We start from the raw sequence: 15762 nt of genomic DNA, 5'->3' as shown, positions 1-15762 counted from the left end.
ATGTTTATGTCCCTGTGTCTTATCCAAAAACACAAACCATGGAAACATGAACACCATAATTCAAGGTTTTTTTTTTGTCAGAGTGAAATTAGAAATTTTGTAACATCATAGATAGATAACACTTGGAGTAACAGAGTGTGGTTCAAGAACCTTAACAACTGTACCATAATTCAAGTTTGATTTTGATAAAAAACAAAAAAAAACAAAAAACAAAAATTTAGATGTGGACTTTGATAGTTTTTTCCCGAACGCGTGGACTTTGATAATTGGATTGATTTCTTTTTGTATAGAATCAAACAACTAAAAATGTTTGGAGAGTTTAATGGACTAGATACCCGTTTCGGCTACATGGCTTAAGTAGTTTATTTTCAAAGAAAAATTGTAATGTTTTACGTTTAAATGGGCTTCAACATTTGAAAAATAACTTCAAACTATTTGGGCCACAAGATAAGATTGAAAATTTTTCCCTAAACAAAAAAAAAATATTGTAATTTTTTATTATTTATATTCTATTCTTTCTCACATTTTTAGTCGTTATTGAGAAAATATAAAGTATAATTTTATTCATATTTATATTTTTAGAAAAAATAATATTGAAAATAGAAATAAAATACTCTTTAAAATTATGATATCAAGTTAACGTTATGAGAAGAAAAATAAAAAGTTAGCATTGTTATTAATTACTTATTGACATTATCACTTTGATTTTGCCTGCAAATCTGCAATGGCGATTGAAAAAAAATTAGCAAATTCGTGAGATTTATCTTATCAGGCGCAATGATTCTTTAGCTATATGTTAGCTTCTATGAAATAGTAATAGAGTTGTCGTATTTATATGTATAATATATTTTAAAGATAACACTTATTTTTTCTCTTTGAATTTGTTAGGTTAACTCATTTACCTATTTAAATAAGAGGGATTTTATCTTTAAAATTTGACTCATTTAAATTTTCAGTTAAATAGGTTGAATCTAATTAACTAAAAAAAATAGTAAATTAAAAAGATTAATCTGTAGACTAAATGAGCAGTCTATTTATTTTTTACCTTTTATAAAAAATTAGTATTTTTTGTCAATATTTTTTATTAGGCCTAAAATCCTAATCCATCCATTTAAAAAATTATTTGTTTAAATTTTTTATTTAAAAATGATATTTTTATCAAAATTTTTATTTTAAAAAATAAAATAAAAAATAAATAGATGAGTCTATTTAACTCATCAAATTAGTTACAAATAGTTTTGACTGAAAAATTATTAACCATAAATAAATAAGACTTATATAGGTTATTCTTAAATGGACTAGACTAATTCGTTTGACAATCCTAACTTATTGTCCTTTATAATCAATTATATCTTAATTAAAAAAAGTTGACATGTTTAAACATATTTAATTATCATTATATGTTGGCATACCTAACTTTAATCTTAGTCTAAATTTTCAAATGACTTTAAAAATAATATATATTATTATTTATTAATATAAAAAATTTTAAATATTTTATAACATTTTATAACGTTAAAGATGATTTTAATAATAAAAAAAATCAATAACGAATTTGATTTTCACAAAGAGCTTAGAGATAAAAAAAAAAAAAAAGTAGTTAACCCTTCAGTTTACTATTCACAAAACTAACTGCTTCCACGCACATATATATATGCATTTACTTGAACAGAAAAATAAGCCATTATATTATACACATTCATTGTAAGAGTAGCTAGTTATGGAAGATATATAATAAGTTGCATGGATGAAATCATCAATTAACTTCCTGAATCTCATCCAAAGCATAGTTGTTGGTTGATACATTGGCATAGTTAACTTTGTTGAATCGAACCACCACTGGGTACCTTGTCTTCGGGTCCTATATATATTTTACCAATTATTATAAATTGAGGGCATTGTTAGGTCCTTATTTAATTAATTAAAGCACTAACCTGATCTACAGCCACAACTGAACCAATGCCGTTGTACCAGTATGATTCCTTCCTAACAATCTTAACCTGCCATATGTCCAATCCAATGCAATTTTCAATTTTCAATCAATAACCGAATTCAAGAGATTATATATAGTTATATATCATACACTGGCGTGTATAAAAATAATAAATATGAGATTAACTAAGACGATAAGTATTATTCACCAAATCTTTTTTCAATCCAGTCATCTTCGTAGCCATAATAGCTTATAACTGTTCTATGCATACACAAAAACTCGGTTATCAAAATTATGAAGGACGGATACTTTTTTTACTTTATTATGTCTTCATATCAAACACATTTTAAATACGATTGATATTGATCTGATATGCGTATTTTTTGTATTTGTCTTAATAAAAAATAAAAAATAAATTTTTTAATACATTTAGACACACTTAAATACCATCATGTATCAGCATATTCAGTCTTATTTTTAAGATGTATTCTTGAAATGAGTTTATAAATAGTATATTTTATTAATTATTAAAATAAAATATATTTTAAATATTTTATATAATTAAAAAATATATTAAAAATAATTAAAAATTAATTTATATTTTAATATTAATAAAATACTAAAATATCATTTTAATTTAACTAAAAAATACTTTATATTTTATATATATACTTTATCTCGGTGTCTTATAAAAATTTTAAATTCGCGTGTTAATATATTCAGTGTGGGTCTGCGTACTCGGTCTCCATGCATCATAGTATCAAATAATTTATTTATGTAAAATATATATTAAAATATAAAATATATATTAAAAATAACTTAAATAATATATATTATTACTGCTAAGATAAGGTAAATAGGTCATATATAATATGGTGAAACACATGATGAAAAAATCAAGTATTTGGTCATTTATTAGTTATTACCTTAGCACCTCTCTTGGGACCAATTGGTGGTGGCTTGGGTTTTGGAGCTGTTTCGTCTTCCGGTGGAGGGGGTTCGGCGGTTTCAGATGTGGCAGCGGCAGCCTCTTCTTCCGCTCTCACAATAAGCCTAGAAGTATTAAGAATGTTCTTTTTTGTAGGGAACCACATAACCGTGTTTATGTTTGTTTTGCAAGCAACTTTATTAGGTGACAGCACCAATCTAGATGCAGCTGAAGCCATGTTACAACTAGCCATAATATAATTGCTACAATTCAGTTCCTCTCTCTCTCTTAGGTACTAATACTAATAGAGTGGCAACAAAGTAAGTATTAAATATCTAAGATAGAGACAAGAGCGAACAAAGATTGAGAGGCTTTCAGTGAAACTAAAATTTCAGTTTGTTTTAATTCATGAGAATTATCTAATCTCCCGAACCATGAATCGTTTCCTCCATTACAATGATGCCACCTGTGCAACCAAATCATATTCCTTTGGATAACGTTGTTACAAAATTGTATTGTTTTTGGACAGGAAATGCTGTTACAACTTATAGCATATTTAAATAGGGTAATTTTGAAAATTGGCCCAACCCAAAACATTAGATGGCCCATTTACTTTATCCTATTTGTTTTGAAGAATCAATGTTCACATTCAAAGGCCCAAGGGCTCAACACTATAAGCTAGTATATCTTTTGCACCAAAAATAAGTGTAAACAACTAAACACTGCAATCACTGACCAAAAAAAAAACAAAAAACTAAACATTGCAATCCCGTCCGGTGAATGTTTACTAGTGAACAATAAATTCTTAAATGAAATTCAAATTTTTAATAGATAAGTTTTGTAGTATGTCAAGTTCTAAAATATCATAAAAGAATTGGAATTCTATTATGTTTGAATTTAATACAAATGATAGTTGTTAGATTTTTAAGTGTTATCTATTGAGTTGTCAATAAACTATAGTTCAAATGACATAATTTTTTCATCCTCACATACAAATCTCAAATTCGAATCTCACTTTTAACTACGAACAAAAAAAGTGTTATCTGTTGAGTTTGATATTTAGAGACACATATATGCAGCAGGTTCATGGTTAGCACTCTATCTATGGACTATGGAGAGTGGAGACGGATACTTAAAAATTTAGGTCTTGTGTTCCAAAAAAGAATATTAAAATTTTATGTATTGAGATTTAAGTTTGATTACCGATTGATTTTACTAACTTGGTATTTTTTCCTGAGTATTTTTGTCAAGAAAATTCAATAAATCTTAAATTTCATAATTTAACTAAACGACAACCATTCCCCCCAAATTTCATATAAAGCAATGATTAGTTATTTAAACGACAATGATGGTGAATATAAATTAAAAGTTGTTCTTTTTTGTGTACCCAAAATGGGTTGATCTTTTTATTTATGTTTTCTTTTTTATTTGATTAAAATAGATCCTTATCTTTATAGGACATGGAATAGGGTTAGTCCTCATCAGTCATCACATCATCAAAATTTAGTTTAAACCAAAGTGTAGAAAGAAAAACTTCTTTTCTTTTCTTCTTCTTCCTTTTTTTTTTTTTTGAAAAACAAAACAGTGATTATTTCCGTTTATCTATCATAATTAACTTGTCGTTATTTCAACTTTAGCCACCGTTGTTTTTCTTTTTTGAATGCAGTAAATCACTATTCATTAATCTAACACACATCATATGCTTTTCTAAAAAAAATTACTCTTCACTTATTTCAATTATTTCCATTATTACTTTTCGAATATTTCTAAAAATGAAAAATAAGAGTGATTGTTATTGGAAAGAGTAACGTTAGGGGCCACTTTTTTATATTAGTCTATTTTTTGAAATTATTTTATTTTTCTTAAATTTTAGATTCTAAATTATAATTTCTCAATTTTAAACTATAAATTATAAATTCTAAAATTTAAATCTTAAATTTTTAAAAAATAAAACTTTTATAATTAAAAAAAACCAATATTAATTAACGAAAAGTAGGTGTGTGTAAAATAAACCTAGTAATTTTATACATATTGAATGCCCTACTTTTTATAAATTATTAGATTTTATTAAATAAAAATCAAAAGTTACTATTTAAAAAGAGCAGTAATAGATTTTAATAAATATGAAATATATTAATACATAAATAAGAAAGTACGTATAACACCCGTACCTTCAAAGTACCTGAAAAATTATCAAGTCAAGTAGGATGTTAAGTTCATAAACAAATGTCTTATTAACCTCTTTATAATCAAACCTCTCGTTAAAAAAAATACACATGCAAAAAAGATGAGCTTATAAGTTATTAAACATAAAGCAGATATAAAAAAATAGAGTATATATTTAAATAAATTCCTGAAAAGTTTTGCATCTTACATTTTTGTTCTTAAGAAAAATTTATTATGTTAAAATTTTTGAATTTTACAAAGATAAGACGTATAAATAATTACGTCATATTTTTTATGATCTATTTATCTAAATAAAAATAACAGATTTAATTAAGGTAGAACTTTATATATCTTACTTTTATAAAGTTCAGATATCGTAACGTAATAAAAAAAATTTGGGACAAAAATATTTGATAAAAATTTTTTTAAAAATCTATTTAAACATATACTTAAAAAAAAATCTCAAATACAAAGGCTATATAAAATTAGTCTCCTTATAAATTTTATTTTACTTCTTTTTTATTATAAAATTAATTTTTGGTTCATCCTTAAAATTTAACCTAGCTTGGCCCCTGCTTTCTCTATGTTCTTGGGTATAAATTTGATGGAACATGGTGCGAAAGATTGGAGAGATGAATTATGAGTTGATGATTGAGTTTGGAAGATTGTTTGAGGAAGAGATATATAATTGAGGCACCAAAGTGAGGTGTGTATTGATGGTGAAATGATGGAAGACATGGTAGAGGGTTCAGGGCATTATTGTGAATAATTGAATATGGTTTCTTTATGCCCCTTCTCTATGAGGATCCAATCCTATATATTAAAACCTAGGATCAATCATCTCCTTCAATAGATGCAAAAATATATAATATATAAAATATATAAATACACAAAAATATAAATTTTTTATTCATTATGATTAACTATTATATAGTAGAAGTTTTATAATATTAAAATAGTATATTTTAAATTACAATATAAAAACTTATTATCTAACTGTTTTTGTTAAAAATATTATTAAATAATATAACCTTTTATCATTAAAAGATAATATAATTATTTTAAAAATATAATTATTCATATCATGTATAGCAAGTTATAAAAAATTACAGTTTTTATAAAAAAGAATCGAAAAAAAACTCAATATTTTTATGTATTATATATAATATTTTAAATAAATTATATTTTTACAAATATTTTGATAAAAGATTATATTATATAATATTATTTTTAACAAAAATAATTAATTAATACATTTTAATAAAACAATCTACTTATTTGTTAAGTAATATAAAATAATATTTAACTATTTATTATATTTTTATATTACAGTTTAAAATATTATTTTAATATAAATTTTTAAATATTATAAAATTTTATTGTATAATAATTGATCTTAATGAAAAAATATATATTTTTGTGTATTTATATGTTTTATATTTATTTATTTAAAAAAATTTACATTTATTTGTCAATAAAAATATTATATAGTAAAAGATATTTGCTTATTTATGTATTAATATATTTTTTATTTATTAAAATTTATCAATACTCTTTTTTATTAACAGTCTTTTTTATTTAATAAAACCTAATTGTTTATAAAAAATATCACATTCAATACGTATAAAATTATTGTACTTAGTTTAGATATACTCACTAAAATTTATCACTCTATACTTTTTTTATTGAAAAACCGAGACAATAATAGAGTTAGTACTTATAATCGGGCGCAAAAAACTGAACAAATTATAAATTCATTTATTTTAACAAAAGAAAAAGACTTGTGATATTTAATTATTTTAAAAACTCAATTCTTTTAAAAAGATACATTAATATAATTTTGTTGCAAAGTTTGGTTATGTATTTAATACATGATTAAAAGATATATCCATATTTTTATTTTAACCTTTTCTCCTTAAAGAACATGTTATTTTGCACTTATATTAATGAGCAATTTACCCAAATAAATAAAATAGGTGAAAGTTTTACTCAAATACACAAAATAGATATTTTTTATCTGATTGTGCATTTTCACACTTCTATGTAAACTGTGGCAAGCTACCACGGTTTCCAATTTTAACATAAACCGTGGCAGCTAACAACGGATTATGTGTTGTGTGGTTTGTGTGTAAACCGTGGCAAGCTCCAACGGTTTACGAAGGGAGAATGCGAGGCATAAACCGTGGTAGGCTCCCACGGTTTATGAAGGAGAAATTTTGCTCACAGTGTGCAGTCTAAGTGATATGTTATCTGTTATGTATTTCATAGTTTAAGCGGTTTGAGATTCTATGATATACATTATTTCCGTCACAGTTATCATGCGCAGTCTAAATGATACCATATTGATGCAATCAAACATCTAAAATAAACGGATTTTATTCATATGAAATTAATGCAGAAAATCAACATGGTGATATTCATAGACTTAACCAACCATACATAACTCAACTGAACAGTTCATAAAACAAGTAAAACAACAAGGTAATGACATCTACGCATCCCCCCCCGATAGTATGTCTTCGCTGGTCACAGTTCCTCCGCGTATGCCCAGCCTGACGGCATAGCCCACAGCGCTTCGGCTGGTTCTCCAGAGACTGATCCATACTACCACGGATCCAGGTTGCCCTTGGACGACCTTCCTTTGCACGCCTCATATTAGGATCAGGAATGATGGTTGGCCCAGCATATGGAGGCCATAGGCCTTCCGGGATAGGCGGCACAAAACCCTGCTTGTAAACGTTGAAAACTTCACTCATACGATACACCTCGTGAATATAAGATGTCCAATTAAGGCGGGAGTAGGCGCAACATGCAATGGCGTGGCAACAAGGATAATGCAGTGCCTGAAAGTGGCCGCAGTCGCATCTGTGATCTTTAAGGGAAACTCTATAGCTACCCATCGAGAAGCGCCCGGTTGGTGTTGACTCGGCCACGGTGTACTCCGATTGATGCCTGTCGTATAACGTGACAGTGAAGCACCTTGAGTCTCTTAGATTCCGATCAATTGCCTTGGCCAATGCCTGGCAAAATTCATTACCAGATCCGAGTTGTGCCTCTGCTGTTTGTCCCCGTACCACAAAAAGCTGAGCAAGCCTCCCGTAAGTTGACTGAACCAACGATGTGACCGGGAGGTTTCGAGTTCCCTTTAGCACAGAGTTCACACATTCACTGATGTTGGTTGTCATGTGCCCGAACTGTCTACCACTATCCTCATGTTGGGTCCATTTGTCGTACTCCATCCGATTGGCCCATTCACACATTGCTGGATTATCAGTCCGCATGATGTCAAACCAGTAATAAAACTCTGCTTTAGTCTTGGCGTAGGCAGTATTCACTAACATCCTCCTTGAATCTTTACCTTTGAAAGTTAGGGCAAAATTCGCTGCCACATGCCAAATACAGTACGCTCGGAAAGCACGTGGAGGCAGCCACCCAGTCTCAGGTGCCTCAAGCGCTGCCTTGATCCCGTTATGCCTGTCAGAGATTACAAGGATACCCTCCTGAGGAGTCACATGCTCTCATAGGTTGGACAAGAAGAATGACCACGACTCTGTATTTTCTCCTTCCACAAGGGCGAATGCAATGGGGAGGATGTTGGAGTTCCCATCCTGCGCTATCGCCAACAGCAGTGTCCCTCCATACTTGCCACACAAGTGGGTACCGTCAATACTGACGAGGGACTTGCAATGACGGAATGCCTCGATACAGGGTGGGAATGTCCAGAATAATCGGTGAAAGTACACCGTCGACTCATCAACCTCACCACGAAGCCGAACAGGAGAGGTCTTCAACACGGTTATTGTTCTGGCCATTGTTGACTGTACTCCTAGCATCCAACGTGGCAACTCCGTGTACGACTCTTCCCAATCTCCATATATTTGTGCCACTGCCTTCTGCTTCGCCATCCAAACCTTCCTGTAACTAGGCCTGAAACCATAATCGGCTTCTGTAGCTTGTTGCAGTACCTTTACCGTAACTGCAGCATCTGCCCTAACCAACGAAAGAATCCTTGCACAGATGACGTGGTAATCCAGCTGACGGTGATCACTGGAAATAGAGGTTGCCAAGCATGTGTGTGGCCCGTTGTACCTCCTAACCTCCCAAGTGCCCTTTCGTGCACGCACCGCAACGCGAATCAACCAAGTACAACCCTTGCCAAATTGCTTGCATTTTCTATGATACTTCAGATGATCTGATTCGATGACTCTGTACTCAACACCTCACCGGATGCTATAGTCCTTCACACTCAGCACAGCCTCATCTTTATTCTGGAAAGATTGCCCAATCTGAAATTCTGTAGAAGAGCCCCCGACCGTGTTACCACCGTCCTCCTGTTGACCCAGAACCTCCAAGTTTAGTGTGGAGAAGTGTGGAGGGTACTGTTGAGAAGCAGAACTTGAAGGCCCATGTTGCGCATGTGGATTGGCACCTGTGTCGTCGTCGCTGTCCCCGATGATATCGACAGGCTCCTAGTTAGAGTCATCATCACACATTGCATTCTCTACTCTATCAGGTTCACCAAAGCCTTCCATATAAGGTAACTGGCAACCACCGGTGCCCACGACATCAGGCGGCTCAAAGGTTCCTGCATTCTCCAACTGTACAGAACCAACAACAACCGTTCGCTCTAAATCAGCCGCAAACGTAGGGGACCCACCGGCGGAAGATACGGTCTGACCGCAGGTATCGAACTAGACGCACCTCCCGCGGTAGTCGAGCTATGAAATGGAGCTGATGCCCCAGAACTATCGACACCAACCTCCAACTTCGCAAACAACTCATGAATTCGGATCTCTGGAAAACTCCTAACACAATGAAACAGAACCCTAATATCTTCATCAGCCGCTAGCACAAAGGTATCATACTGAACACCAGTCGAGACAACTGCGATGGGAATCTTGTAGAATAGCTTCTTCACCCACTTCGTACCAAAGACGCCAAGCTTCTGCAAGATGCTGTTCTTTAGATCTGACAAAGTGCTTGACGAACTGATGAACACACTCAGTGGTTCTTTGTCAGTGAACTTCACACCATAGCTTTTGCCTTTTTTAATTTTCCCAGAGCAATGCACTAAAGCAAGAACACTCTCCTCCTCACTTGCCATTGTGAGAATGATCTCTTATGCAAGTAGAATTTCTCTATTCACATATATATAGAATTTCGGTGTTCATAAACCGTTGTAACCTACAACGGTTTATGATCAAAATTTCTCCTTCATAAACCGTGAGAGCCTGCCATGGTTTATGCCTCGCATTCTCCCTTCGTAAACCGTTGGAGCTTGCCACGGTTTACACACAAACCACGCAACACATAATCCGTTGCTAGCTGCTACGGTTTATATTAAAATTGGAAACCGTGGTAACTTGTCACGGTTTACATAGAAGTGTGAAAATGCACAATCAAATAAGAAATATCTGTTTTGTGTATTTGAGTAAAGCTTTCACCTATTTTATTTATTTGGGTAAATTACCTTATATTAATTGGTTCAAAAACTTAATAATGAAGAGTAACTCATGGAATTACTCATAGCTAGTGTTAGTGTTACCATTTATTATTTATTTCCTTGTTCTATTTTGTTATGATGATTTGTAATGGAGTAGAAGAAAGATAGTTGAAGCTTTGAAGGCATTGCCTATATGAAGGAGGAAGAAATTAAATTGCGTCACAACCTTGAAAAGGGTAACAAAATTCTCAAAGAGTTAGGTAGGATTCATTTCCATTAACCAATTGCACAATTTATGTATGTATACATATCTTCCATATATATATCAGATTAATTCCCAATGCAAGCTATCACATCATTTTGTTTCTTATTATTTTTCGATGAAGGAAAGCACGCAAATATATACCAAACTTTAGGATCAAACATCTTCTCTTCTCTACGTACGTTAAGATTAAAATGTGTTCTGTTTACAATATTAAAATTAAATTCGTTTCCTTAAATGTACATTTTTAAATAACTAATTAATATAAGTGGTTGACCCATACTCAATTTCATTATTAATTATCTTTTGCATATTTCGTTCGGGATTTATTTTTCAACTCTTATCCCTTCACTTAATTACTAAATTTGGTTAGGGCAAACTATATTTTTTTTCTTTAAATTTGATAAAAATTTTAAAAATATTTTTAAATTTTACTTTGTTTTAATTTTGTCTCAAAAGTTTTCGATTTGTATCAAATATTATACTTCTAACGACTAATTTTTAAAAAAAATTTAAGACTAGTTCAACAACAATTTCATAAGAATAACCCTCAATACAAGTAAATCAAGCACAATTTTCATGTATTATTGTTAGATTAGTCTTAAATTTTTAAAAAATTTAGTCGTCGAGAGTATATTTAATGCAAATCGAAAATTATTGCGACAAAATTAAAACAAAATAAAATTTAAGAATATTTTTAAAATTTTTACCAAACTTTAAGAATAAAAAATATACTTTATCTGTGGTTAAAATAAATAATCAATACTTTAAAGGAGAAAATTGCATAAGTCATCATAGCATATTATATGGTACTTAAAATTTTCCTTATTATGGCCCAACGAATTTATATATGTTCTTTATGTTGCGCGTGGTCAAAAAAGAAATGATATTAAATAATACTCACCAAATCATATATACGTATCAGAAATTCCAACTTCTTCCAGAATAATAAAAAAAAAGCTCATTAATTATTGTAATACATAAGTCGTTGTTAGTAATAAATAACGAGGGTCGCTCTCAATTATTTACGAGTAAAATAATTATAAATTTATTTAAAAAAATACATGTTAAGATTATTATTATAAAATTTAAATTTTTATTTTAATAAATATATAATAAGAAAATAAAATTTATTTATCTTTTAATAATTATTTTTTAATTGATAAATTTAATAAATATTTCTGATAAATATAAGGCAAGTTAAAAAGAAGATACCTAAATTGTACTGCACGTAGATTATGATGATGCTTATAGAATCCGAGAGGTGGAATTATTTTCGCATTAATTGCTTGTATTAAGGAATATTATTTATGGTCATGATAATTAATTAATTGAATATTTGTATTTAAAGGGTCATTATCATTTGCATGTGCAGCTTGTACGTCACCCATTCATAGATTGTGGCCCATCCAAGATTTTCTCCCTTTAACGCCTATCTTCATCTTCCATGAAAAATGGCTCACTAGAATCACAAATATTATATCAAAATTCTAATAAAATCTTTCATTATTATCAAATAAAATGACACCTAATAAAAATTTATTTATCTTTTACAAAAGAATATGAAAAAAATAAAACCTTAATATCTTGTATAGGAATTTTTTTCGAAGTAAAAAAAATTAATTTCTAAAACTAAAACTAACATTATTATATATCAATTATTTTTTCCTTTGAGAAGGGACTACATCGGTAAAATCTCACTCAATTTAGGAACAAATTGACGCTAATTATTTTTGATATTATAATTAGATTTGTGTAATATCTCGAAATGAGATTTTAGATGTATAATCCACATATATATATTTTGTAACGATGTTTACAGAAATTGTTGATCACATTTATTTAAAAAAAATATTTAATTATTCTGTCAATTTCTATAGTTTTATTGAATTTTTAATTAAGTTTATATATATATATATATATATATATATATATTAATTGGGTCTCTATACATTATTTTTTATTTCAATTTAGTTCCTGTTAACGTTAAACGTCAAAAAAATATTAGTAAATTGTGAAATTACTTATATACCTTTAGGAACTCAATTGAAAAGAAAAAAGTATAGGAACCTAATTGAAAATTCGGTGAAACTATAAATAATCAATGAAAGATATTCATATAATTCCTTTTATTTTGTCAATATTATTCTTTTTGCTTATTTATATACAAATTGTACCAAAAATCTCTTTTATCTATTTGCAGCTTCTTTTTATATCATACTACAGCAGCAACCAAAATCTTAATCTCAATATAGAACATAGCGGCATGGTCTTATTAGCCAGGGACGGATCCAGAAATGATATTATGGGGGGGCCAATAACACATATAATATTAAAAATTATGTAAAAAAATTATATAATATAAGATGTATTACAAAAATATATTGACAGAGAATATATTTTAAAGTAAAAAGAAATATGTGTATACTTTTTACTAACGAAATGGTCGATTCTTCATATCATAAAATTCACCGATAATGGAATTTGTGTAAAATTTTTCAGTAATTTTCTTTTCAATATAATTAAAAGAAAATTATCAAGAAATTCATCTTTTATTTTGTTTCTAAGTTATTTTTCACAATATTCATAGTTGAAAAAGATCTCTTAATTGTAGCAGTTGAAATAGAGAAAATTAATACCAAATGAATAAAAAAAGACGGCTACAAGAAGAAAAAGAATTCACTTTATGATATTTGAAATTTTTTATTTAATTAAAAAATATTAGTAATAATATCTTTTTCAGATTTCTTTAATATTGTTATTTATTTTTTAGATATTAAAAATTATTAATATTTAAATTAAACTAAATTTTTATTTATACTAGACTAAATACTAAATATTTTTTTAAAAAAAAATAAATTAAACATAATAACTTATTACTCTTAAAAAAAGTTGGGGGGCCGAGGCCACCACTCGCCCCCCTTATGTCCGTCCCTGTTATTAGCCATATTAGAAATTTATAGGATCACTTTTCAAATCTCAACATAGTTCAATAACTACAACATTTAATTAATGAATCGATTTTCACCCAGAAATAACTCAAATTTTTGTTAAACAAATAGATAATATAACATACTCAATCAACTAAAAAAGAAGAAATTATCACTATATATTTGAATGATGAGTAGAATTTAGTACACTATAACAAATTTAAACAACAATGATTTAAAAAGGCAGACCTGATTTATTTATACAATTTCAAAACAGAACACTTATACTAATGATGTAGGTAGAATATTTAAAATTAATACTTAATTGACCAAAAGATCCTTATCAAAAGCATTTGATGTTGGCTCTTCTTTGATCTTTCTTTCAATTGAAAATGCAGGATGATTAGGAATAGAAAGTGTCATTGTCTCACATCCACTGTGGACATTGTTGGCTGATCTACTACATCTTCTTGTACACACAATAAACCAATATGTAACCTTAGATTTTCAAAGCCAACTAAGCTCTCAATCCACATCTATAATCTAATTATATTACAAACTCTACAAGAACATAAAATTTTTCTTTTTTTCCTCTAGATTTAGCAGCAAAGGGTGTTGTGATGCATCTTCTAGTGGCTATAAATGCTTGGGGATCAGCCAAACTGAAGTTGTTACAGCAGTAGATAAAGATATGTGACATTTTTCTCTTCTCTTTTTCTTCTAGGTAGTTCTATACTCCTTCCTCCTCTCTTATTATATATGACAGCAAGATGCTAGTAATAATGATGATGATGTCATATCACATTTTTAAAAAATGCATACGTGTTAGTGAGATTAAAAGGCCTAAGTATGTACCAAAGAAACAACACTAAGTATCTTGATTTTCTTAAGTAGCTCATAACTTGTCTGGCATACAATAGTATGTGATAAGCAAATTAACTTTAGACCTCTACAAAGCATAAATTAATCCAATTATTAGCCCTTCTAAGCAGCTATGTTACATGCAATTAGAGCTACAAAGCTTTTATTCATAATCAGGTAAAAGAGAAAAGAAAACTTACCCATTCATGGCATTCTGCTCACTATCGGTCAAATCTAAGAACTCCAATTTTTTTTTGCTCAAATACTCTTTAAAAGATACGAGTGCAATACAATACATCCTTAATTTTGAAGAATCCATGGATCATAGCCATCAACAAAATTTAGAATATAATTTGAGAAACAAACAGAAGTTACAAACAATTAAGCAAAACTGAAACTTAACTACAAATTCACACAACTTAAGAATTCATAACTTGAGAGACAGGAACTGAAAACAACACAATACGAATAGAACACCGCTAAAATATTCAGCTTCTCCTTATTTCCAATCTCAGTCAATCAATTCTTCTTCAAAAACCAAGAGATTAAAATGGGACACCAAGATGAAGAAGAAAGGTTGGAATATCATCATATCTAGAATATCATTAACTATGTTGATCAATTAACTGGCTTCACAAAAGATAAGAAAATATAACAAACACCACAAGTAAAGAGCAATCACAGCTAATTCTTAAATACTTGATATTAGTCCTTTGAAGATCTCACCTGTTCTCTGACCCATCAGCCAAATAAGCTCTATAGCTCCCCACTGAACCTGAGATTAGAATAGGATGTTTCTTGAAGATTCTACCATTAGCATCGACACCCGAAGAGCAAAGCAGCAAGGTGAAATGCGGTCAGGCGAGGCGCGGTACGGCGACGCGATCCACAGTGAGAAAACGCGACAGAAGCGACACACCACCAACACGAAGCAAGGCAGAGCAGACACTAGGGTTCTTCATTTTTGGGAAAAAATACTAAGGGTTAGTTTTGGTATTTTAAAAAGATGGGGTGGATTTAATTAGTAATTCTAATCTAATTAGGAGAATATTCTATTTTTGAACAGAATATTCTGTTATCTCAAACGATTTTGTCACGGCAAAGACTAAATTGAAAAAAAAATTAACATATAGAGACCTAATTAAAAGGAAAAAAAGTATAGAGATCTAATTAAAAATTTTACAAAACTATAGGGACTAACAAAATAATTAAAAAAATAGTTATTAACGATTTAAGTGA

At 29.6% G+C, this 15762-nt stretch overlaps 1 protein-coding gene across 1 annotated transcript; it reads right to left on the bottom strand.

The window, feature by feature from the left end:
• Positions 1-1597: 1597 nt before the first annotated feature.
• On the bottom strand, positions 1598-3223 carry LOC130932948 (photosystem I reaction center subunit IV, chloroplastic-like). The gene is made up of 3 exons (XM_057862418.1): positions 2860-3223; positions 1935-2000; positions 1598-1861 (listed from the first exon to the last, which is right to left on the bottom strand). Exons 1-3 carry the CDS (start codon positions 3112-3114, stop codon positions 1757-1759), a joined length of 426 nt encoding a protein of 141 aa, XP_057718401.1. The 5' UTR covers positions 3115-3223; the 3' UTR covers positions 1598-1756.
• Positions 3224-15762: the final 12539 nt, after the last annotated feature.

This window comes from Arachis stenosperma, chromosome 6 (genome assembly GCF_014773155.1).
Source record: "Arachis stenosperma cultivar V10309 chromosome 6, arast.V10309.gnm1.PFL2, whole genome shotgun sequence".
Taxonomy (NCBI): domain Eukaryota; kingdom Viridiplantae; phylum Streptophyta; class Magnoliopsida; order Fabales; family Fabaceae; genus Arachis; species Arachis stenosperma.
This window is presented reverse-complemented; position numbering and strand designations above follow the sequence as displayed.

Bases quoted from the DNA above. Each gene is read 5' to 3' on its own strand.
- LOC130932948 (XM_057862418.1), bottom strand. From the start codon at position 3,114: ATGGCTAGTTGTAACATGGCTTCAGCTGCATCTAGATTGGTGCTGTCA. The intron at 2,001-2,859 runs GTAATAACTAAT...GACATATGGCAG, and splicing joins GTCCCAAGAGAGGTGCTAAG to GTTAAGATTGTTAGGAAGGA. The intron at 1,862-1,934 runs GTTAGTGCTTTA...AAATATATATAG, and splicing joins CAGTTGTGGCTGTAGATCAG to GACCCGAAGACAAGGTACCC.